General features: G+C 35.0%; 1 protein-coding gene across 30 annotated transcripts in view; it reads left to right on the top strand.

Moving 5' to 3' along the window:
- Window positions 1-21,472, top strand: part of HERC1 (HECT and RLD domain containing E3 ubiquitin protein ligase family member 1) — a 185,803-nt gene that overhangs the window by 85,044 nt on the left and 79,287 nt on the right. For 17 of the 30 annotated variants that reach the window (XM_082737138.1, XM_082737154.1, XM_082737144.1 and 14 more), the window contains 7 exons: window positions 5-125; window positions 2,565-2,736; window positions 5,282-5,594; window positions 6,067-6,187; window positions 11,494-11,545; window positions 18,273-18,541; window positions 21,059-21,274. In XM_082737138.1, the coding sequence (XP_082593264.1) occupies window positions 5-125; window positions 2,565-2,736; window positions 5,282-5,594; window positions 6,067-6,187; window positions 11,494-11,545; window positions 18,273-18,541; window positions 21,059-21,274 (1,264 nt within the window). Of the gene's footprint in view, window positions 1-4; window positions 126-2,564; window positions 2,737-5,281; window positions 5,595-6,066; window positions 6,188-11,493; window positions 11,546-15,073; window positions 15,140-18,272; window positions 18,542-21,058; window positions 21,275-21,472 lie in introns of all 30 variants that reach the window. The other 13 variants (XM_082737137.1, XM_082737166.1, XM_082737161.1 and 10 more) reach the window with 1 other exon arrangement.

Raw genomic sequence — 21,472 nt, forward strand, 5'->3', positions numbered from 1 at the left:
TTAGATATCAACCTGGTAAAAGCTTATCAGAAGTGTACCGTTGTGTGTACAAAGTTCGAAGTCGTTTACTTGCTTGCAAGAACCTTGAACTTATTCAGACCAGGTCATCATCACGAGACAGATGGGTAAAGTTGGAAATCAGTTAATTTCTGTTTTTCTGCAGGCTGTGAGATATAGCTCCAAATTGGTTTATGTGACGGAAAAAACGTGCCTTGATTATTGCAGATGCTGGATAAAATATTGAGTACATACTTCTTTATATAGTGAAGAAATTAGATAAGCAAAAGATTTGGGGGTTATTTAACCCACTTTATCAAGTGACATGGCTGCTAAGAAAGTTTGTATATTCATAGGCTGTATAAGTAATAACAAGTAGAGTTGTGTAAAGCATATGAAATATTATTTCTTTATTTTATGTTGATTAGACTATATTTGAATTATCATATTTAATTTGGGGTGCTATAATTTATGAGGGACATTAACAAAAGCTACCTTGGATTGGTGAAAGGTCTGAAAGTTATCTTCTGTAAGAACTGGAAGTGTCAAAAATGTTTAGCCTAGGGAAATGAAAAAGGGAGTGAATTGATATTTGCCTTAAAAATAAAGCTTCCCTGTAGAAGAGGAAGTAAGTTTGTTTCTTGTACCAGAGGGTATAGGTAGTACCAAAGGGTCACAATTGAATGGGGTATCACTGATAGCTGAATATAAGGAAGAGGGCCTTCTCATAATTAGAGTTGTCCACCACTGATGGTTAAGATTGAGGGATGCCTGAGTGGCGCAGTTAGTTAAGCATCTGCCTTCAGCTCAAGTCATATGATTCCAGGGTCCTGGGATTGAGTCCCACATCAGACTCCCTCCTCAATGGGGAGCCTGCTTCTCCCTCTGCCCTGACCCTCCTTGTCAGCTTGTGCTCTCTCTCTCTCTCATTCTCTCAAATAAATAAAAAAATAAAATCTTTTAAAAATGGATTGAAACCTTTTAAGACTGTTCCAGAAGTGGGGTGCCTGAGTGGTTCAGTGAGTTAAGTCTGATTCTTGTTATCAGCTCAGGTCTTGATCTCTTAAGGTTGTGAGATTGAGCCCAGTGTAGGGCTCCACACTGGATGTGGAGCCTGCTTAAGATTCTCTCTCTCCACACCCCCTCCCCCACTCTACCCCTCACCCTGCTCTCTCGTGCATGCTCTCTCTCTCTAGGAAAAAAAAAAGAAAGAGAATAATGCTCCAGAAGTTATTCCTGCAACAAAAATAGGTGATTTTTAAAGTGCTTGGTAGTCCTGATAACATGATCCTGTAATTATAAGCCTGGATAATACATCACCTTCAGAAATGCTTACTTTAAAACTTCATACATTAGATGCTTTATACTGTTATTGAGATCTTAGATTTTAAAAAACAAACTCTTTCTCTGCATTTGTATTATAGTATTCTTTTGTCGTGCACTGATTTAATGGATCTATTTGTTAGTGACCTTGAATGTCCATGAAATGTATTAATTTGCCATTTTGTTGAGGCCTGGATTTGAAACTTCATATTATAGGGATAAGTGACTTATACATTGTATGAGTAGGAGTCTGATGGCTCTATGAAATTCTCAGGTTGTTTACTGGCTTTCAATCACAAAATATTTATTATGCATTGAATTTATTATTTATTTATGCATTTATTATGCATTAAATAAAAATTTTCACTTTTACTTTATACTAAAATTTATGGGGGAGGTGATTCTGAGGCTCCTCATATCTTTTTTTTTTTTTTTTTAAATATTGTGTTTATTTATGACAGATAGAGAGGGAACATAAGCATGGTGGATCTAGAGAGGGAGAAGCAGACTCCCCACTGAGGAAGGAGCCTGATATGAGGCATGATCCGAGGATGCTGGGATCATGATCCCAGCCAAAGGCAGATACCCAATGACTGAGCTACCTAGGCATCCCTGAGGCTCTTAATATCTTTTGTAAGGACTCTGTCCAGTAGCTGAACCACTGTGGGAAATAAAATTAACATTGTCCTTATCAGATTTCTTACTTTTGATTTCTTTAGGGTAAAACAAAGAAAAAAACCCTTAAAAACAGTACTGTTTGTATAACTGAAATTTGCTTAGAGAGTAAAGTTAAATGTTCTAACCAAAAAAAAAAGTTTAAAAAATACTGTTTTAAATTAGAATTGTTAAAACATTTATACAGAGTAATAAAATAACATACACAGCTTGAAGGAGATTGGATGGTATAAAAATTCATGTTTCTAAATTTCCTTTTAGCTTGGTTTTACACTCAACCCATTTTAATGCAGCTCTGTAGGATTTTATAGCTGAATAAGTATAAATTTGAATCAACGTATAACATGACATTCTAATCAATATACTGGGGATAGGAGGGCATATAGGTGTCTCTGGTGTACATACATTTTTTCTAAACTTCCAGATTTATCCAGTGTATCTTTTGGGGTTTTGTAGTAAAATTCATGCGTTAGTGATATTAGTAGTATTATAAAAAAAAGTCAAGTTTTAATAAAGTTTTCCAAGTTTTTGAAAAAAATATTCAATGTAGCTTTGATTATTTCTCTAAGATCTCAGAAAACCAAGACTCTGCAGATGTTGATCCTCAGGAGCATTCATTTACCCGGACCATTGATGAAGAAGCTGAAATGGAAGAACAGGCTGAGCGAGACCGGGAAGAGGGGCATCCCGAGCCAGAGGATGAAGAAGAAGAACGGGAACATGAAGTGATGACAGCTGGCAGTGAGTACACCCTTCTTACTTCACAGATACACTTGTGGCATTCTTCATGTTAGGGGAACTAACTGGAAAAGAGAAAGGCAAAAATTTCTCTATGGTTTTTCTAAAAGGATCTGATATTCTACTGGTGATCTCAGTTTACATTAGTTAATGTTTCAGCTCTTAAAACTGTGCTAGTTACCTTTTGAAGCTATTATATTGCATGTTTTGGGCTGAAAAGCTCTGAAAGCAGGCTTTTAGAAATAATAACTGTTCTACTAAGTCTTATGCATGAAGTGATGCCCATGAGTGATTGGATAAGGTCATTTAGGGTTTGTTTTCGAGGTTAGCAGTTTGTCCATAGGCTTGGCCAACCTCTGTGTGGTGAGGAAGAGAGGCCCTTTCTGCATTTACTAGGGGACCCTATTACTTTTTATATATTATTTATACTTCCTAAAATTATAAATTTCACCCTCTAATTACAGCCATTGTCAATAGAGAGCAAGAACATACGTGAGACTATTAGCTCAGTGAATAATACTTTTCATACTTGCATATTCCAAGGTAACAGATAATTTTTAAACATAATCATTTAGATGTTTAAATAAAGATCTTATTTATTTATTTGACAGAGAGAGATCATAAGTAGACAGAGAGGCAGGCAGAGAGAGAGGAAGGGAAGCAGGCTCCCTGCTGAGCAGAGAGCCCGATGCGGGGCTCGATCCCAGGAGCCCGGGATCACGACCTGAGCTGAAGGCAGAGGCTTAACCCACTGAGCCACCCAGGCGCCTCTCATTTAGATGTTTAAAAGGAAATATCCATGTTTTTTAAACACTTGTTAGTATCTTTTGAGTGATTTGGCTTTTTCAAATTAAAATGTGTACTTACTTTGTAAGTTAAAATATTATGGCTAGCTATACATTTGGTATTAGGATTGTCTATATGTATCAATTTGACACTTATGTTATTATCAATTTGTTTGTGTTCTGCATACTTCTAAAAATTATTTGGAGGTGGCCCAAACCCCAAAACCACGGGAAAAAGAAAAAAAAACAAAAACAAAAACAAAAGACAAGGAAAAAGGGGATTGGAGATGGGGAGGGAAAATAATTATATCTTAAAAACCTAGGCTGAAAGAACTTTTGCAGTTAAAACTTAGTTTAGAAATTCTGGAAAGTAAAGTCCAAAGGGTAAAACACAGTAGCAAAATATGACCCTTAATTATAGTAAAGAAAGTGTAGTAGTCATCCATGGAGTAGTAATTTTTAAACCAGCTATGGTTTTTGAGCACCTATGTTATCCACTGAACACTGGGTCAAATGCTTCTCGTAGATTAGTTGATAATCCTGACAACAGTCTAGTGAGATGCACTCTAACACTTAGCCTATTTTAAAGGTGGGCAGGCTGAGGTTAAAGGAGACAAAATTATGTGCGTGTGGCCACTATTATTAGCAGCTGGAACTAGATAGAGTGAGATCTGCCCCCAAATTCCAGTGACCATTCTCTTAATTACTTTAAATGATTTCCAGCTTTGTACTCTTGAGTTTGTTGCTGTGATTTTTGCAGAAATAAGAGACTAAAAACAGCATATGAAAATAATGCTATAATAATTCTATAAAATACACATATAAAATCCATTTTTAAAGTTTGTACTTTGGTATGAACATATTAATCTAGTATTTTACCAACTTTTCTCCTTGGGTTCCCAATAAGAATACTGTTTTCACTCCAAATTTGAGCAAAACATTCCTATTGTGGAGTATCTACTACTGCATCAGAACCTTAATAAATTCAGTGACTTTTTACACTTGTGAATTGGGAAGGGTTGATATCAGATAGACATTCTTGGTGATGCCACTTGGGTCTAGAGGCAATTTTGACTGTATATTATAACCATACACAGTTTCAGCAAAGAACTTTAGAGGTTGTACTTTTAAAAAATGTGTTGGAGATACAGCAAAATGTAGATGGTAGGAATTCTATAGACTTCAGAAGGGGAAAGGGGGCTTTTCATAACTATTGCAACTTAAATTTTATGTTTCTTTTGTAACCCGACATTTTTCATACCAAGGTCACGAACATTTCAGAAATATGTAGTTATTTTTATCTTACCCAGTAGTTTTGAAACTTTAGTGAACCTCAGAATTAGCTGGAAGATCTGTTAAAACACAGATTGCTGGCTCGGTGCCTACAGTTTCAGAAGGGTTAGGATAGGCCTAGTAATTTGCATTTCTAACGAGTACCCAGATAATGTTGATGCTTCTGGTCTGGGGCCACGCTTTGGAAAGTACTGATCTGACTCATTAGTAAGAGTAGAAATAGAATAAATCAAATCTAAATTCTGTAAAGGCATTTGTATTTCCTATTATAATTTTTGGTGAAAAGTTTAATATTTTACATGTATTTAAGATAATTTTAACTTGGTAACTGTCTGTATTTAGTGTCTAAAAAATAATTTTTCCCTCTTTCAGTAAGTTTTGATCCAAACTTTATGACTATTTTTATTGTTATTTTCTTTGCTCTTCTCTCCCCATGTGTTAAGACCTTGTTTTTGTGTTGCATGTTACAGAAATCTTTCAGTGTTTCCTCTCAGCCCGTGAAGTAGCTCGTAGCCGAGATCGAGATAGAATGAACAGTGGGGCAGGGTCTGGGGCTCGAGCTGATGATCCACCTCCTCAGTCTCAGCAAGAACGAAGGGTCAGCACAGACCTTCCTGAGGGTCAGGATGTATACACTGCTGCCTGCAACTCTGTGATCCATCGGTGTGCCCTGTTAATATTAGGAGTAAGTCCTGTGATTGATGAGCTTCAGAAGCGAAAGGAAGAAGGACAGTTGCAGCAGCCTTCAACAAGTGCCTCTGAAGGGGGTGGACTTATGACCAGGTGGGACTGACTAGAAGCTTAAAATGTTATTCGACCCCCTTTGTTACATTATGCATTGAAATTCTTTATTCTCGAAGTCATAGTGGTCTCTGAAATTAATACAGACATGGAGGAGGAAATACAAATTGAGTATCGTGAAATAATGTGTTAATGTATTAAAGTAATTTAAAGAGTGATACTGATTCAACCTGGAACATACATTTCTGATTAAATGAGGCACAATTTTTCATACAAACAAACAGCAGCAGTTGATAAACATGAATTTATTTGCATCTCTGCAATTCAGTGGCGTGCAAGTTATTTTGATGTAATTATAAAAGGTTTTGTGCTTACACAAGAGTCACGATTTCCCATTGACAAATAGAATTACTCCTCACTGTTTGTGTATTATCTCTATGCTGCTAGTTCCATTGAATTTTATGTTAACTAACAGTCCCAAATTGAAAAACTTCTCTTTGTGCCTGTGAGACAGGAGTGAAAGTCTTACTGCAGAGAGCCGGCTAGTCCACGCAAGTCCAAATTATAGACTGATCAAATCGAGGAGTGAATCTGATTTGTCTCAGCCTGAATCAGATGAAGAGGGTTATGCACTGGTAGGTATACCTAGTTTTAGTAAAGAGGGATTTTTGTTTTCAGGGTATAGGTACATAAGACTTTGGTGACAGTAAGTAATATGTGTTTGTCTTGACATAAAAGAGCTTTTTAAAAAAGAACTTTTAAGAGAAATAAGGTAACTATATTGCATAGATATTTACCACCTATATGTTAATGACTCTCAGATTTCTACCTTTAGCTTTGACTTCTTCCTAAACTCCAGATTCATATATCTGATTCCTTGATGGACATTCCACCTGAGTGAGGTTACCCCAATCTTAACCTATCTAAAAATAAATTCATCTTTCTTTCAAATCTTCTTGTCTTATTATATTCCCTGTCTTAGTAGGTGGTATTATTAACTACCCAGGATTCATCCTTTTACTTATTTTCTCGTCTTTGCAAACTCCCACACTCCTACACTTCAGTTAGTCAAATCTTTAAAATGTTACCCTTAATATATTTCTCATATGCCCTTTCCATCTCTTTTGCCACTGTTCTGTTTCAAACTTACTTCTTCTTTTGCTTGGACAACTCCAGAAGCATCTCAGCCTCTTGTTTTGTGCCCATTTTCCACATTTCACGTCTTTTTATATCTCCTCTACTTAAAATCTTTCAGTACCTCCCAGTTATCTACCCAAAAAGCTTCAGGACCTAGACTGCAGGCAAGATGGTAATTTACCTAAGAAGTAAGAAGTGAAGTATACTATAGTGTGATAGGTAAATTATAGTGTGAAAACTGTCTTTAAGAGACTGCTTCTATTTGAGTAGCTTTGGACTTGGAGTTCATAGCTGGATTTTTAGTTTGGCTGTTCCTCTGTCTTGTATGTGAATAATCCATATGTGTTACTTGACTTCTCTGGGCCTTGGTGTTCCAGAGAATTGTGTTAGATCATTAGTGTCTGTTGTATTTATGGCAATGTTTGAGACTTGGCTTCTGGCCTTGATTCTACTTCTGAGGAGCTGTGAGACTGTGGCCATGTCACACAGCAGTTCAAACAGAAACTGGTTTTTTGGATTCAGTGGTCTATAAGCTCCATTTTTAGCTCTGAAATTTCTCTGTTGTGTGAATTGAGATGATGAATATGAAAATATTTTTGAAAGGTATAAAGGGCTACATGAACAGAAAGCTGTTGTTTAAAAGAAACGTCTAAGCATAAAAGATTCATCTTCGAAGGAAAGCCCAACAGTGTCTTTAAGGAGGTTTCATTGTATCATGATGTTTTTGTTTGTTTTCTTCCTTTTATTCTTTATTACCATTTGTAGCTCTGTGCTCACAGTTCATGTTCCCAGTCTTATAGCCTTTGAGATTTTTTTTTTTCCTCCAATCTGATCAGTCTCATTACATAGTCTCCCCCGCCATCATAATTTTATAACACAGATCATGTCCCTTCTCTTCTCAAACCTCCAATGACTTCACTTTTTCTCAGCTCAGAAGCCTTACAAGGGCCTATAAGACTGCATTTGCTGGCCCCACTGTCATTTTGTTCTCTTCTACTACTGTCCTTCTCGGGTGAGGACTCTCCCTCTGCCACAGTGACCTCTTGACCTTTTTGTGAACATACCACACAACTTCTCCTTAGGGCCTTTACCCAGCTCTTTCTTCCCACTAGAATACTTTTGTCTGCCTGGCTAATACCCTCACTTCAGCTTTTCATTCTGATGTTACTTTTTTAGTGAGGCCTACCTCTATAATTGCTGTTTGCCCTCCTTTCCCATATTCATTACCTGTCCACCTGACCTTCCTGGGTTTTTTTGTTGTTTTGTGTCCCCTTCCTCCTCCAGTACCTAACATAATTTTCTTATTTATTATAGATATTCATCAGTTTTTGTTATCCTACATAAGCATATAAGCTCTTTGAGGAGGAGTTTTGCTCTTTCATTTGCTGCTATTTAGAAACACCTTTAGTACCTGGTACATAGTAGGCAGTCACTAAATTGTCTTGATTTGCTTTATTTTCTTGTTTTTAAATATTTTATTTATTTATTTATTTATTTATTTATTTATTTATTTATTTGTCAGAGAGAGAAAGAGAGAGTATTCACAAGCAGGTAGAGGCGGAGAGAGAAGCAGGCTCCCTGCTGAGCAAGGAACCTATTGCAGGACTCGATCTCAGGACTCTGGGATCATGACCTGAGCTGAAGGCAGCAGCTTAATGAACTGAGCCACCCAGGCCTTCCTGCTTTGTTTTTTTAATGACTGAATTGCCATCTAAACTATTTTGGTAAAATTTCAGCACCTGTTCTGTCTTTTCTGCTCTTTCATTCAGGTCTTTGTTACCTTTGCTTGGGACTGGTAGTCTTCAAACTGATCTCCCTACTTTTTTTCAGTTCCTCTCCTTAGACACAGTTCCCAGAGTTAGAGCTCTTGAAAATGCACACAGGAACAACACCTGCTCTCATGCTACCCTCGTACTCAAAAAACTCAGTGACTCTCTACTACCTACCCAGAAATCAGAGATTCTGGAAGATACTTCCTCCCTGCCTTTGGCTAGTTACCCCTGTGGTAATCTGCATTTTGGGTGTGGTAGTCCACCTGCCAGACCCAAAACATACCTCTTGAGCTTCTGTTCAAGCACTTTTTGTCTCAAGTGTTCTTCTCCTGGATTTTATTGGTGGGGGATCCTAGCTCTCTCTTAAGAACTGGCCAAAATGTCAACTCTTCCAGAAAGCTTTTCCAAAATTATGTTGTTCACAGTGAGTCTCCATGTTATTTCCATAGCAGTTTGTTAGTACCTCTAATGAACCACTAATGGGTTGTCTCATTTTAGACTTATTTCTGTATTATTAATATTTCTTTCAGTAAACCTCTTAGAAGGTCTTGGTTTGTTGTATTGCCCCGATATCTTTTATAATATGCAAAGCATAGTAAAATATTGATAATTTATTCCCATTGAAATGAAAAGATGAAAGATGAGGATAGATGTAGTTAAAGCAACATACTTTTAGAAAACAAACAATGAAATCGGACATAGTCCCAATAGGCTTATGATTTACTGTTGATTTTCACCTGGGGCAAGACACTTAACTTTTCTGAGCCCTTGCTTCTTTATCTTTGAAATAGAGAATAAAACTATAAAACTACCTGTTACACTGACCTCAACTGGGTTGTTGTAAAGAACAAATTTGGTAATATAATTTAAAACATTTTGAAAATTATGTTTTCAAAACAATGGAAAGACAGATCAGTAGAGGTGGACTAGCCTCAGATTTAATTGCTAGGATTGTTCATTTAGTTTGCATACAGTTTTTAAAAGATTAATAAGCACATTTTTGAAAAGGTTTATTCATGATCATCTTTACTTATGGGATGTTTGAAAGATAGTATTATAAGAGGTGGGAGAGTCAGGAACCAGAGCAAATTCTTTTGCTGCTGAAAGGAAACCTGGGCTAAGCCTTCATTTTTAGAGAGCCTGGTATACATGAAGAAGAGCAAGCAGTGTGGGCAGTTTTGGGTTTTTCCAGCTAAAATATATTATCCTTCTGTCTGAGGTTATTTAGGATTACCATTCATATCCTTGATATCTAGGATTATTTCATTTATTCTGAATTATGAATGAGTGAAATGCTTTCTTAAATAATTAAAGTTAGCTTAATGCTAAGTATCTTTCTTTTATTATTTTTTTTAAGATTTATTTATTTTAGAAAGTGAGCGAGCATGAGCAGGTGGGTCTGTGGGAGTGGGAGAAAGAATCTCAAGCAGACTCAGCACTCACTGTGGAGGCCAGTGCAAGGCTCAGTCTCATGATGTGAGATCATGATCTGACCTGAAACCAAGAGTCAGATGCTTAACCGACCTGGTCACCCAGGTGCCTCATCTTTATCCTTCTTTTATAAAGAGTATTATATGATATATATCTTCTTCTCTGTCTTATTAAACAGAAAAACCTCAGCAAACAGTTGATTTAACCCAGGTTTAACTATTTGATTGACAGTTGTCATACCAACATTTTGTACTACAGTCTCTTAATCTATCCCTTCTCCCCCTTATTTCACAAAGTATTTGATTTAGTGTATAAAAAGAAATAATTTATCAAGGTATAAATTAGATTAATGAATTAGAGCTGAAAGAAGCTGAGAGGTAAATCCCTGTATAAGATTTGTATACCTCAGTACTCCTGTGATATCCTGCTGAAGGTGAGCCACCAGACAGGAAAGCATGACTCATATGATTCAATGTCTAAAAGATACAAACTAGTTGTTCAAAGAAACACAGATAATCCTGGTTCTGAGGCCTGAGATAAAATTCTTCCATGAGTCCTCATGACAGAGATACTATATGATAAAAATATTTTATTGCATGACACAGTGATATCTTCAGGAGTTATTGTGACATTTGGTGTTTTGTCCAGCACTAGATGGCCTGACACTATACTTCTTTTTGGTGTGTGTGTGTAAGACAGTATGTGTTTATCCACAATGTAGGTACATGTGTCTGTTTGTAACCAGGTAACAATTTTCTACAGTGACATTTCCTAAATGAGTCTATTTTGTCATTTCTGCAACCTTTCTTCTTTGTCACCAGTTTTTTTTTTATTGTATGATAGAGTATGAATGGACTTCCTAAGACTATTATGTCAAGTCTGTGTGTAAATAAGCCACCTATGGTTTTTGGTTGGGCATATGAGCAAAGCAGATAGTTGTCTACACATGCTCCCCAACAGAAATATACTTGTGTTCTTCCTGAAAGCCTTCACTGTTTTTATTGAGCAGTCTGCAGTTTGACCAATTTGAGATGTTTATATTTAACAGGCTTTTTAAAACATTTTAAAATCTTTCAAAATACTTCTAGGAGATTTAAGATTAAGATTTAAGACCGTGTTATTTTTCTGTTAGTATAGATTCATCAGATCCTCTTTCTCTAAACACCTAGCCAACACTAGTTGGGCTCTTGAAAAAATGTAAAGTGGGAATGGAGCAAGTAATAATTTTTGAAAACAGAACTTTGCTACAGGGGGCTTTAGACATCTAGAAGGTATTAATAAGGTCATGGTATGTTCAGAAAATAAAAGACAAGGATTCCAAAGAAGAAAAGGTGACAACAAAGAAAAACTTGTGCTACTTTGCAGTGTTTGTTAGTGTATACCTTGACTTTGTGTTTTAGTATCTCAGAATTGTAGCTGGGCTTTCTTAGAGCTGTTTTCTGTGGGATTTTAGAGACTTTATATTTTTAATCTTACTTGATTTGTGAATAAGCAGCACAATGCTATAATTATATATATATATTTGCTCTAATATTGTATTAAATCTTAATTTTAAAACACTTTTCACAACTAAATTTTATCATTTATTTTTAACTTAATAGAGTGGAAGACGAAATGTTGATTTGGATTTGGCATCATCTCATAGAAAGAGAGGTAACTATTAAGATATTAAAAATCTGGTTAAATGAAGTAGCTGCTATTATATCTGATGTATTTAGATATGATTGTCATTGAAGTATTATTGCAGAAACAAACATACAAACATCTTATTGGAAGACTTAAAAGGAAGATCATTTTCTTTAAAATCTAGAAATGTCTAGGAGTTAATAATCTGTTCTGTTTCTCATTTGTCATGTGTTTTGACTTTGTAAAAAGTCCAATGGAACTCCAGAAGCAATGCTTTACATTTTGGAGGTTATGGACATGATTTGCCATGTTTTAGTTCACTGGTATAGTTGCCATAGTTTAAACGGTGTTTCAGGGAGAGCTCTTCTCCATTAACCCTCCCACATACCCATGCACACTTTCAGAAAGTTTCTACTTTTTTCCCCTCTTCTCTTTGCCTCTTAAGATGAAGCATGTAAGGCATGAACTTAGGATTTCTAGGCAGAAATTTTTCCATGAGGAACAGTTTTAGAATGTCATCACGAGTTAAGCTTGTTTGTTAGAAGCTCTACCTTAGTGAATAATATAGTTTACTCTTGGTTATATATACAGATGTATGGAAAGGATAGCAGTTTCAGAGAATCTAAATTCAGGGATAACTAAAAACTCTCCAAGTATTATTCTGTATTACCTGGCACTCTTATTAAACCCATTTTTACTGTGGTTGTGAAAATAGGAGATGTTCAGAGTTGGCACTAGTGGCAATTTTTTAAAAGCCTGTGGGAAAAATTTTTTCTTATGATATTAAGTCTTCTGTACTTCAAAAGAAAGGTCTTCATAGCTTCCTTGGCAGGATGTTAGGTTTCCCCTCCACAGGAAAACATTTGAGAAATGAAGGGAAAACTGAGGAATAAGGAGAAACACACACACAGTTTTTTCATTTTTGTGCTTATAACTTAGAATATGATAATATTTTGTCCTATAATTAGAATACAGAGAATGACTTTTCTGAAATACTAGGACTAATGACTAGAACTGGTGCTTTCTTTATTGGAAAGTCTTTGGAGACTGTAACATATCTGTTGGGTTATAACGTAGCTGCTGGGTTTCTAAAAAAATTATAAGGTGCTTATATATGAAAAAGATGTTTAATATAATGTACAGCATGTACTTTATTATTTTCTAATTCTTTGAAAATTGGTTGTTCATCTGCCATAATTAGCCAGAGAATTCTTTTCCTTAACCACTTAGGAATTAAATTTTTGGTTAGCTCAGGTGAGCCCTGTTGCTAAAATTTCTGTAATGTTAATGAATGCATATCATTTGGTGCTAGAGAGATGTTTCCAAACTTAACCAAGTAGCATAAGGGATCTAGTCTACAGTTTAAGAGCTTCCTACTATAGTAATTATATTCATATGTGATAGTCCATTAGCTAAAATTTTCTTTTCTCTCAAAATCTTGTTTGTGGAAATACAAATTTGTATGGAAATACAAATGTGAGACTTAGTCTATATTATCCATGACAGCAAAGTAATGTTTAGAATAAAATAGAAAGTGGTATCTTTATCTTTGAATTAAGCATACCCTAGAATTCAGGCGTAAATTACTTAGGAGGAATTACTGTAACACTTCAGAATTACTGTCCTAGAGTTGCTACCTATTCAGGTTTTAAAACTCTTATCCTGTAAGCTGATCTGGAGTTTCTGTAGTTTTAGATCTATATAGATACAAATGAACTAAGCCATTAATCCAAATTTTGTTTGTGGCTAAACTACCTTTTCCAAAAAGCTCAAGGTAGTACCAAAATCTATTAACCTATTGGAATTTAACTTTATTTTGTTGAAAACAGAAAAGCAAATATAGGATCTCTTGGGAAAAGTTTTTATTTTTAATTATCCATTTAGGAAATTATAATAGGGAGGCAAACTAGTTAAATAAGTTTTCATGATATCACTTAATATGGTAACAATTTATCTTAGTAATCATTACATTTTAATGTTCTCAGAGGAAAAAGTCTGCTGCTAATGACTTTGTTCCTAGATATAGCTGACTAGAAAGTAGAAGTACTATTTTAGGAAGGGCAGCAAAAATAAGTAGGTTTCAATCTCATGAATCTTGGAGCTTGTGGATTAAACAATGAAAATGTACATATAATAGTTTTATTATGGATTACCTTCTTTATAAGAAACAAATATTGAAAATACGTTTAGGAGAATATATTTTGAAAGGAATTTTTAAAGATCATGTATATTTACTAACTACCTTCTGACAATGGTGGTTTTTTTTTTGTTTTGTTTTGCTCTTAAGTAATGGTAAAATAAGCTACCCTATTTTTTCCTTATTATTGCCAATATGGACCAGATGCCATAAGCCTTAGTATGCCTATCTTGAGTTGGGCAGGTGAACCAACCAAGTCTGAGAACTGTTTGGGGCCATTTAGGTGTTCTGATTCTAACTTGAGCAATGAAGGACAAACAGCTGTCCAGCTAAGTGAGACTTCTACACATTTGTTTACCACTTTCCAATATTTTGAAGTGGAAATGTAAACTTTTTCCTCACATAGCTTTTGTAATAAATAGTCTCAGTGGTCCTGAATTATTAAAAATCTAATAAAAATTAGAGATAAGTGTCTAATTATGTCCCATTTACTGAAATTAAATGGATGTATCAATAACAGTTAATGGTTGTATACACATTTCACCTGCCCTTATGGTGCTTCCAAAGACTGCTCCTTGGGAGTTCCTAGTGCCTGTAATTTCAGTAATTGGTTGGAAATACTAGGATTCATGCTATTAAGCCATGATTGCTTCTTCTTCCTTCACTCCAGTGCATGTTTCATAGTTGGTCCAAGTAAGTGCATATAGGAAGGAATAGAGCAAAATGAGCAAATAAATTTAGCTCCTTCAACTTGCGGCATGCAAGCTAAATTCTAAAACCAAAAAAAGTTACAAAATACTTTAAAAAGAGATAAGTGAAACATATTTCTGCTTAGCACTTCAGAGATAATATGACATTTGCATTCTTTAAAACCTGTAAACTGCTTATGTATGCCAGTCATTGTTCTAATGACGTAAAACATATTAACACATTTAATTCTTAGAGCAGCTTGTCAAAATTTTTGACAAAGCCTGTTACGTGTGTTAGTATTTTGGAACTTTGATAAATACCGTAAAGACTTGCAGTAGTTGTGTGGAACTAAGCTCATCCTTCACTGAAAGATACTTTTCTGCAGATACTTAACTTTAGTTTTCATAGTTAAGCTGAAGCTGATGCACTGAAAAATGGTGGGAATACCAAAGCAACAATTTAAGAAGCAGAGATCTTCTTAATTAAAATATCATATTGTTGGATTTTTTTTTTTTTAATTCCCTAGGTCTTTAAATAAAGTGTTAGGGTTTTACAGCTATAATAATACTGGAAACATTTATCAGCATGTGTGTTTTGTGGTATAACATGTATGGGTGAAATGCTGTTGTAACTGTGCATTTCAAATTAGATTATATAAAGAAGAGCAAATGTAAATGTTGTCTCCTGTATCAAATTTCTCCTTTTGTCTTCTGATTCTTGTGTGGTAGTGTATTTACTCCTTTTTGGCCAGTTGAGCCCCAGAAAAAAGAAGAGCTTCAAGCAAGTACATGATGGCATGTTTAATTTTTTTCCCCTTTTGGCTTGCCTACATATTTTATGGTTTATAAAGTATGTATTGCAGCTCTGCCATGTTCATTTTGAAAATTCCATTTAAGAACCAAAGTTTTAAGGACAAGTAAACAATCTCAAAAATTTTCTTAGACTTTATATTTTCTTTTTATAGTAGATGACTCTGAATTAATACTAAGTAGGAACTGGACTTAGTCACATACTCTGTGGAAGCTTTTGTTGTACTTTTCAGACACAGTATTTCCTGTATTCAGATTAAACAATATCGAACAAACCAAAGTTATCAGGTTGTTAGAATATTTTTTAAAGATTAAGAGTTCTGTCATCTCATTTCCATAATGTAAGGTTTTGTTTTAAAATATTTTTTATGTCACCCTAAGTATTTGGGTTACAGTTATTTTATTTATGTATCCTAATGCTTTCATTCGTATTTTTCTTGTTCTTTCTTTTAGTCATACAAAGTTTTGTTTGGGTCTTACACCTAATAAGTTGCCTCTTTCATTGGCGTCAGCAAACTATGCCTAGTAAGCCAAGTTTGGTCTGCTACCTTTTTTTGTGATAAGGTTTTGCTGGAGCACAGCCACACAGTCATTTGCTTATATATTGTCTATGGCCACTTTCTTACGACAGCAGCAAAGTTGAGTGATTGTAGCACAGACCTTTATGACCCACAAAAACCTAAAATATTTACTGTCTGATTCTTTATACAAAAACTTCAGCTCCTGCTTTAATTTGCAGAGAGGGTTTGAATGGGTTGCCCACCCATTCCTAGAACATTTTGGGGTATATTAAAGAAATTCACTCTTTATATATTCTTCATAGTTGAACCTTTGTGTAGGCAGGCAGGTGACATTTCCATGGACTAGTGACTCGTGATGTTGACTAATAACAGGATCACATCCTTCCCATAAAATTAAGAAATTCATGTTATTAATTTAACAGATCAACTTTTTGTGTCTCTGTTTCCTCAGTTGGAAATTGAGGACTACATAATCTTCAAGGGCTGTTTTACTTCTGTGGTTCTAACACTAGCTCATGGCATATTTTATTTTCATTTTGAAAAGTAATTTGTAAGTATTGGAAAACAGAACTTTTTATTCTGAGATTTTATTATTGAACAAAGAAGTTCAATGCAGAGAGCCAGAAACTATCATTTGTAAGTTCATGCTATATCCAGATTCTGAATTTGAGGTGCTTAAGGACATGGAAAAGGATTCTTTCTTTCTTTCTTTTTTTATTAGGTTCTGCTTTATTCTTTAAATATCATTTTTAATTTAATACGTTATCCATCCTGGACATTATTCTTTAGATTTTTTTTACTCTTTTCTATTTTATGTGAAAAAATACTCAGCTATACAATTTAGGGAATTTTTCAGGTTGATTGTTTTTCATGCTCAGTAAAACTGAAAATTCAGCATTTTTTTAATCTTAAGAATTCTTGCTGAAACATGGGAGGCAGATAAACCATGTATTTGTGGTCATTTTAAATTATTCTAGTAGAATGCTTATAAATTATTTCAGTTACTTTATAATATTGGCTGAATTTCTACATCTTATTTTGAAGTCCTGGGGTTTTACTGACATTGGTATAGTAATTCAGAAATAAGTTAGACAGTCAATATTTTATTTATTTGTTTCTCTGTGGGCATTAGTATTTAAGTAGTTCTCTTCCCAATTCTTTTTCATCTTGTTATGCAACAGATAGAATTTTTGGAGTGCATATTTTATTGGGTACTTAAGATGCATTCCTAAAAGAGAAATTTGGTATATTCACATAATAGGACATTATACAGCACTCAGACAAATGAACTATGGCTACGTGCAATAATGTGAATGAATATTGGCAGTATTATATTGATGGAAGAGAGTATGCCCAAAAAGAGTACATAAAATGCTATTTTTTGTAAAATCAAAACCCACTAAAACTGAACATTCTTTGTCTTGGGAATGAATACATATAAGATAAAACAGTATTTAGTATTAATAAAAGCAAAGGAATGATAAACCCAGCTTAGGGTTAATGACAGCCTTAGCTAGGAGGAAATAGGGAGAGATGGGTTGGAGGAGGAGCAGAGCAGCAGATAGGCAGTTATAAGTTTTTATCAATTTTCTAGTTCTTGTGTTCATGTTTATTATAAATAAATACAGAAACAGGCCATTTTGGACCAATGATGAGAGTATATCATGAGCCAAGGATTATGATTAATCTAGTTCATATACCTGAAGTCAATTAAATTAAAAAAGACAAGGCATGTAAGAACGGGACATTTATATATTTATTTAAAGTTAATATTGCCATGTGACTTAGACAGCTGTTGAGTTAAAACATATTAACATATTCATTGTCTAATGTTTTCACCTATTATAAGTCTAGAAAATGCCCACTGGCAAAACTAATGGTATTATATCTAGCAACTATTGTGACATCACTTGGTAATTTTAAATAGATACCATTTTACAGTGAATCTCATATATTCTTGTCTGTGAAACTTTGCTTCCTCTATCTAGGAGTTTCACAGCCTGCAATAAATATGCATATGACACAGTGAAAGTGTTTCTTATATTAATGACACCCAAAGGGTGATGTTTGTGTCTCCTTTTTGTGTAAGTTTACTTGCCCTTCTATATTCATTTTTTTGGTAATGTTTCATTGTAGATATGTAGACTTTTTGCTCAGTCTTAACTTTTTGCAAAAATAATGTTAAATCAGATAAAGTTGTATTACTGTTAGGTCTTACCAGCAGTGTCCCAAGTGTCTAGTTCTTTTTTGTTCATAAATGGTGGTCTGGTTTAATACTGCAGAGCATTTTAAGCTAAGCATTTTGAGAGCAGCTTCTGCCTTTCCTTTTCTTGTGGCAGCGTGTTGCTAAAGCGCTTAAAGAGACACTGAAACATCAAACAGGGCTTTCCCTTTATTTTCTTACATTGCTCTACTTTTTGTTTGTTTTTTGTTTTTTTACCAAAGCATTTTGCTCAAATTCACTTAATGCATGCATGTATTCAAACATGAGTGTCCATTTCTCACCAGTTGGTATGGTAGCAGCACTCAGCCCTCGTCTAGTTTCAGAATTTATGCTCTACTTGGTTGACATTGAGACATGTTTGTTCTGTTTGTAGGTCCTTTGCACAGTCAGTTGGAATCCCTGAGTGACTCTTGGGCTCGCCTGAAACATAGCAGAGACTGGTTATGCAACTCCTCTTACTCCTTTGAGTCTGATTTTGATCTGACCAAGTCTTTGGGAGTTCACACTTTGATTGAAAATGTTGTAAGCTTTGTGAGTGGAGATGTGGGGAATGCCCCAGGTTTTAAGGAACCAGAGGAAAGTATGTCTACAAGTCCCCAAGCCTCCATCATTGCAATGGAACAGCAGCAGTTAAGGGCAGAAGTAAGTCTTTGATATTTATTCCTCATAAGGCACTAGAGAAACTTAAATCATTGAAAGCACAATAGTAGGAAAATCTTTTCCTTCTCTTCTACTCCTTCCTCCTCCCTTTCCTCCACCTGAACTTTTTGATGTCACTCTCATGACTGAAACAGCATAATGTTTTGTTTGAAGTGGACAAAGTTCATTTTTAATTGCCATCTCTTAGAACAAGGTACTTTAATCACAAGTCTTTCCTTGTCTCCTAGAAATCAGGGTGAGACTGGCTGGTGAGCATATAGATATGGTTCTTAGAGCCTCAGTTTTGACCCATTTGTCTCCATTTAAAAAATATTTATATTGCAGAAGACTTCATAGAAACATGCTAAAATCCATACTTTAAAATGACATTTCAAATAATGTCATTAACAAAGTTATGTGAAAAAAAGATCAAATAGTTGTATCAGAGTTACCTCTTGGGTTATTAAAATAGTGTATGAATATTGCTAATCATTGCTTGCTGCTTTTCTACTTGATATTAATGTTTGGGAGACACAAAGTTACTTTTGTAGTTTGTAAGAGCTTTTCTCTATTTTAGCAATGTTTGATAAATAATCTAAACGTGTATTAGGAAATGAAATGTATCTCCAGTATATTAATATAAAGTTAAGCATCTTTTCTTTTACTATTTTACAGAAATAAATGGCATATTTGTTATTAAATTATTTTGAAAAATATAAATAAATAAAAAGGGCTAGATTAGAACCCTTAAGTAATAATGATGAATGCTAAAATTAGTGAGCAAAACTTCAAGGAGACATAAGATGTCTTCATAACCTCAAAGTATCTCCCTCAAAATATTTATTAATTATTCTGGTTTTAACATATATACAAATTCCTTTTTTTTTTTTTTTTAAGATTTTATTTATTTGAGAGTGGGCGGACATGAGCATGGGGGAAGGGCAAAGGGAGAGGGAGAAGTAGACTTCCTGCTGAGCAGGGAGCCAGATATGGGGTTCCATCCCAGGACCCTGAGATCATGACCTGAGCCACCCAGACACCCTTGTACACAAATTCTTTAATACCCTTCCTTCTAGGAGGTAAAGACTAACTCCTCCTTTCTCTGGGTAAGCTGGACTTAGGAGCTCACGGCTTACAGAGTATAAAAAGGGGAAAAAAATGAATTAATTTTACATTGTGGAAACCTGGCAGACATAATGTTAGCCAAGTGATCAAGAGTAACATCATCGGTAATAAATTATGGTGCTACCATGCATCTCTGAAAATAGTGTGATGAGGACTTTTGGTATTTTCCCCCAAATCCATAACTCTAGTCCAGTCATGAGAAAACATTGGGCAAATCCAAACTGAGGGATATTCTATAAAATACATGAACAGCTCCTCCAAAAGAAAGATGAAAACTGTCACAGACTAAAGGAGACTAAGGAAACATGACAGTTAAATGCAACAAGCTTTCTGGCATTAGATCTTGGAACAGAAGAGGGACATTATGGGAAAACTGGTGAAATCCAAATAAAGTCCATGGCTTAATTATAGTGTTGTACCAGTGTTCATTTCATAGTTTTAATAAGTGTACCATAGTTACCCAAGATGATAACATTAGCAAAAGGTAGGGGATGGCATACAGGATACAGGCATACATATGTACCATCTTTCAACTCTTCTGTACATTATTAGGTATACACTTATTTTAAAATAAAAATTTTATTATAAAAAAGGAGTAGGCTGATTGGCCAGAGTTGTGGGTATTGTCTTCCTAGGGAATATAGAGCCCAGTGTTCAGGAGAATCCCAGAGAAACCTTGCAGAAATACTTTTTCTAATTCTCGAATTAAACAGTATTCATTCTGTACTACTTTATTTTAAGTGAAAGGAGCAATAATCATAGCACCTTACGGTTTTGAAACCTTCACATATTTATTCTCATGAGCATCAAAATAGCTATGTGAGTAGGTTAAAGTACTACAGTATTAATCTCTCTCTTTTTTTTTTTAATAAAGATTTTATTTATATGACAGAGACAGTGAGAGAGGGAACACAAGCTGGGGGACTGGGAGAGGGAGAAGTAGGCTCCCCACTGATCAGGGAGCCTTCTCAATTCCAGGACTCAATTCCAGGACTCTGGGATCATGACCTGAACTGAAGGCAGATGGTTAACTACTGACACCCAGGTGCCCCAGTGTTAGCCTCTTTTGACACATGAAGAAACAGATTCAGGAAGTTAAGTGACTTTTCCAAGGTCAACAGAGTAAAGAGTCTGGCTTGAAATTAGGTCTCTTATACCCAAATTTATTTTCTCCATTGTCCTGTGTAGCCTCTTATACTGAAGTATGCTTAGTAGAATTTTTAGAAATAGTTTGATTTTAAAAAGTCTTAATAATAAAATAAATGTTTAATAAATGGCTTTCTAAGAACTGTCAGAGCTTTCTGTGTGCTAAGTAATATATTATCTGTGTTGGAATTCCTTTATGTTTCAGTTCAGTGAAGGACTCTAAAATATATTTATTTTACTTTTCTCAAGCTTCGTTTAGAAGCACTTCACCAGATCCTCGTTCTGTTGTCTGGGATGGAGGAAAAGGGTAGCGTCTCTCTGGCAGGAAGCAGGTCAAGCTCAGGCTTCCAGTCATCCACACTGCTCACGTCTGTAAGGCTACAGTTTTTAGCAGGGTGTTTTGGTTTAGGCACTGTGGGACATGCAGGAGCCAAAGGAGAGAGTGGCCGATTGCATCACTATCAGGTGGGTGATGGATCTGTTGTGTGAGGATGACACCTTGCAGACATTCAGATTACATATATATTTGTTTAACAAAATCAATTTAATAATGCTAAATGTTCTGGTGTTTAATACTGAGGTTTAAAAGTATAAAGATTTTTAAATGATTCTTAAAGGTACCTAATTGTTTTAGTTTCCTGAGTAGTAATAGTTGTATATTTG

This window comes from Mustela nivalis (genome assembly GCF_964662115.1).
Source record: "Mustela nivalis genome assembly, chromosome: 6".
NCBI lineage: Eukaryota > Metazoa > Chordata > Mammalia > Carnivora > Mustelidae > Mustela > Mustela nivalis.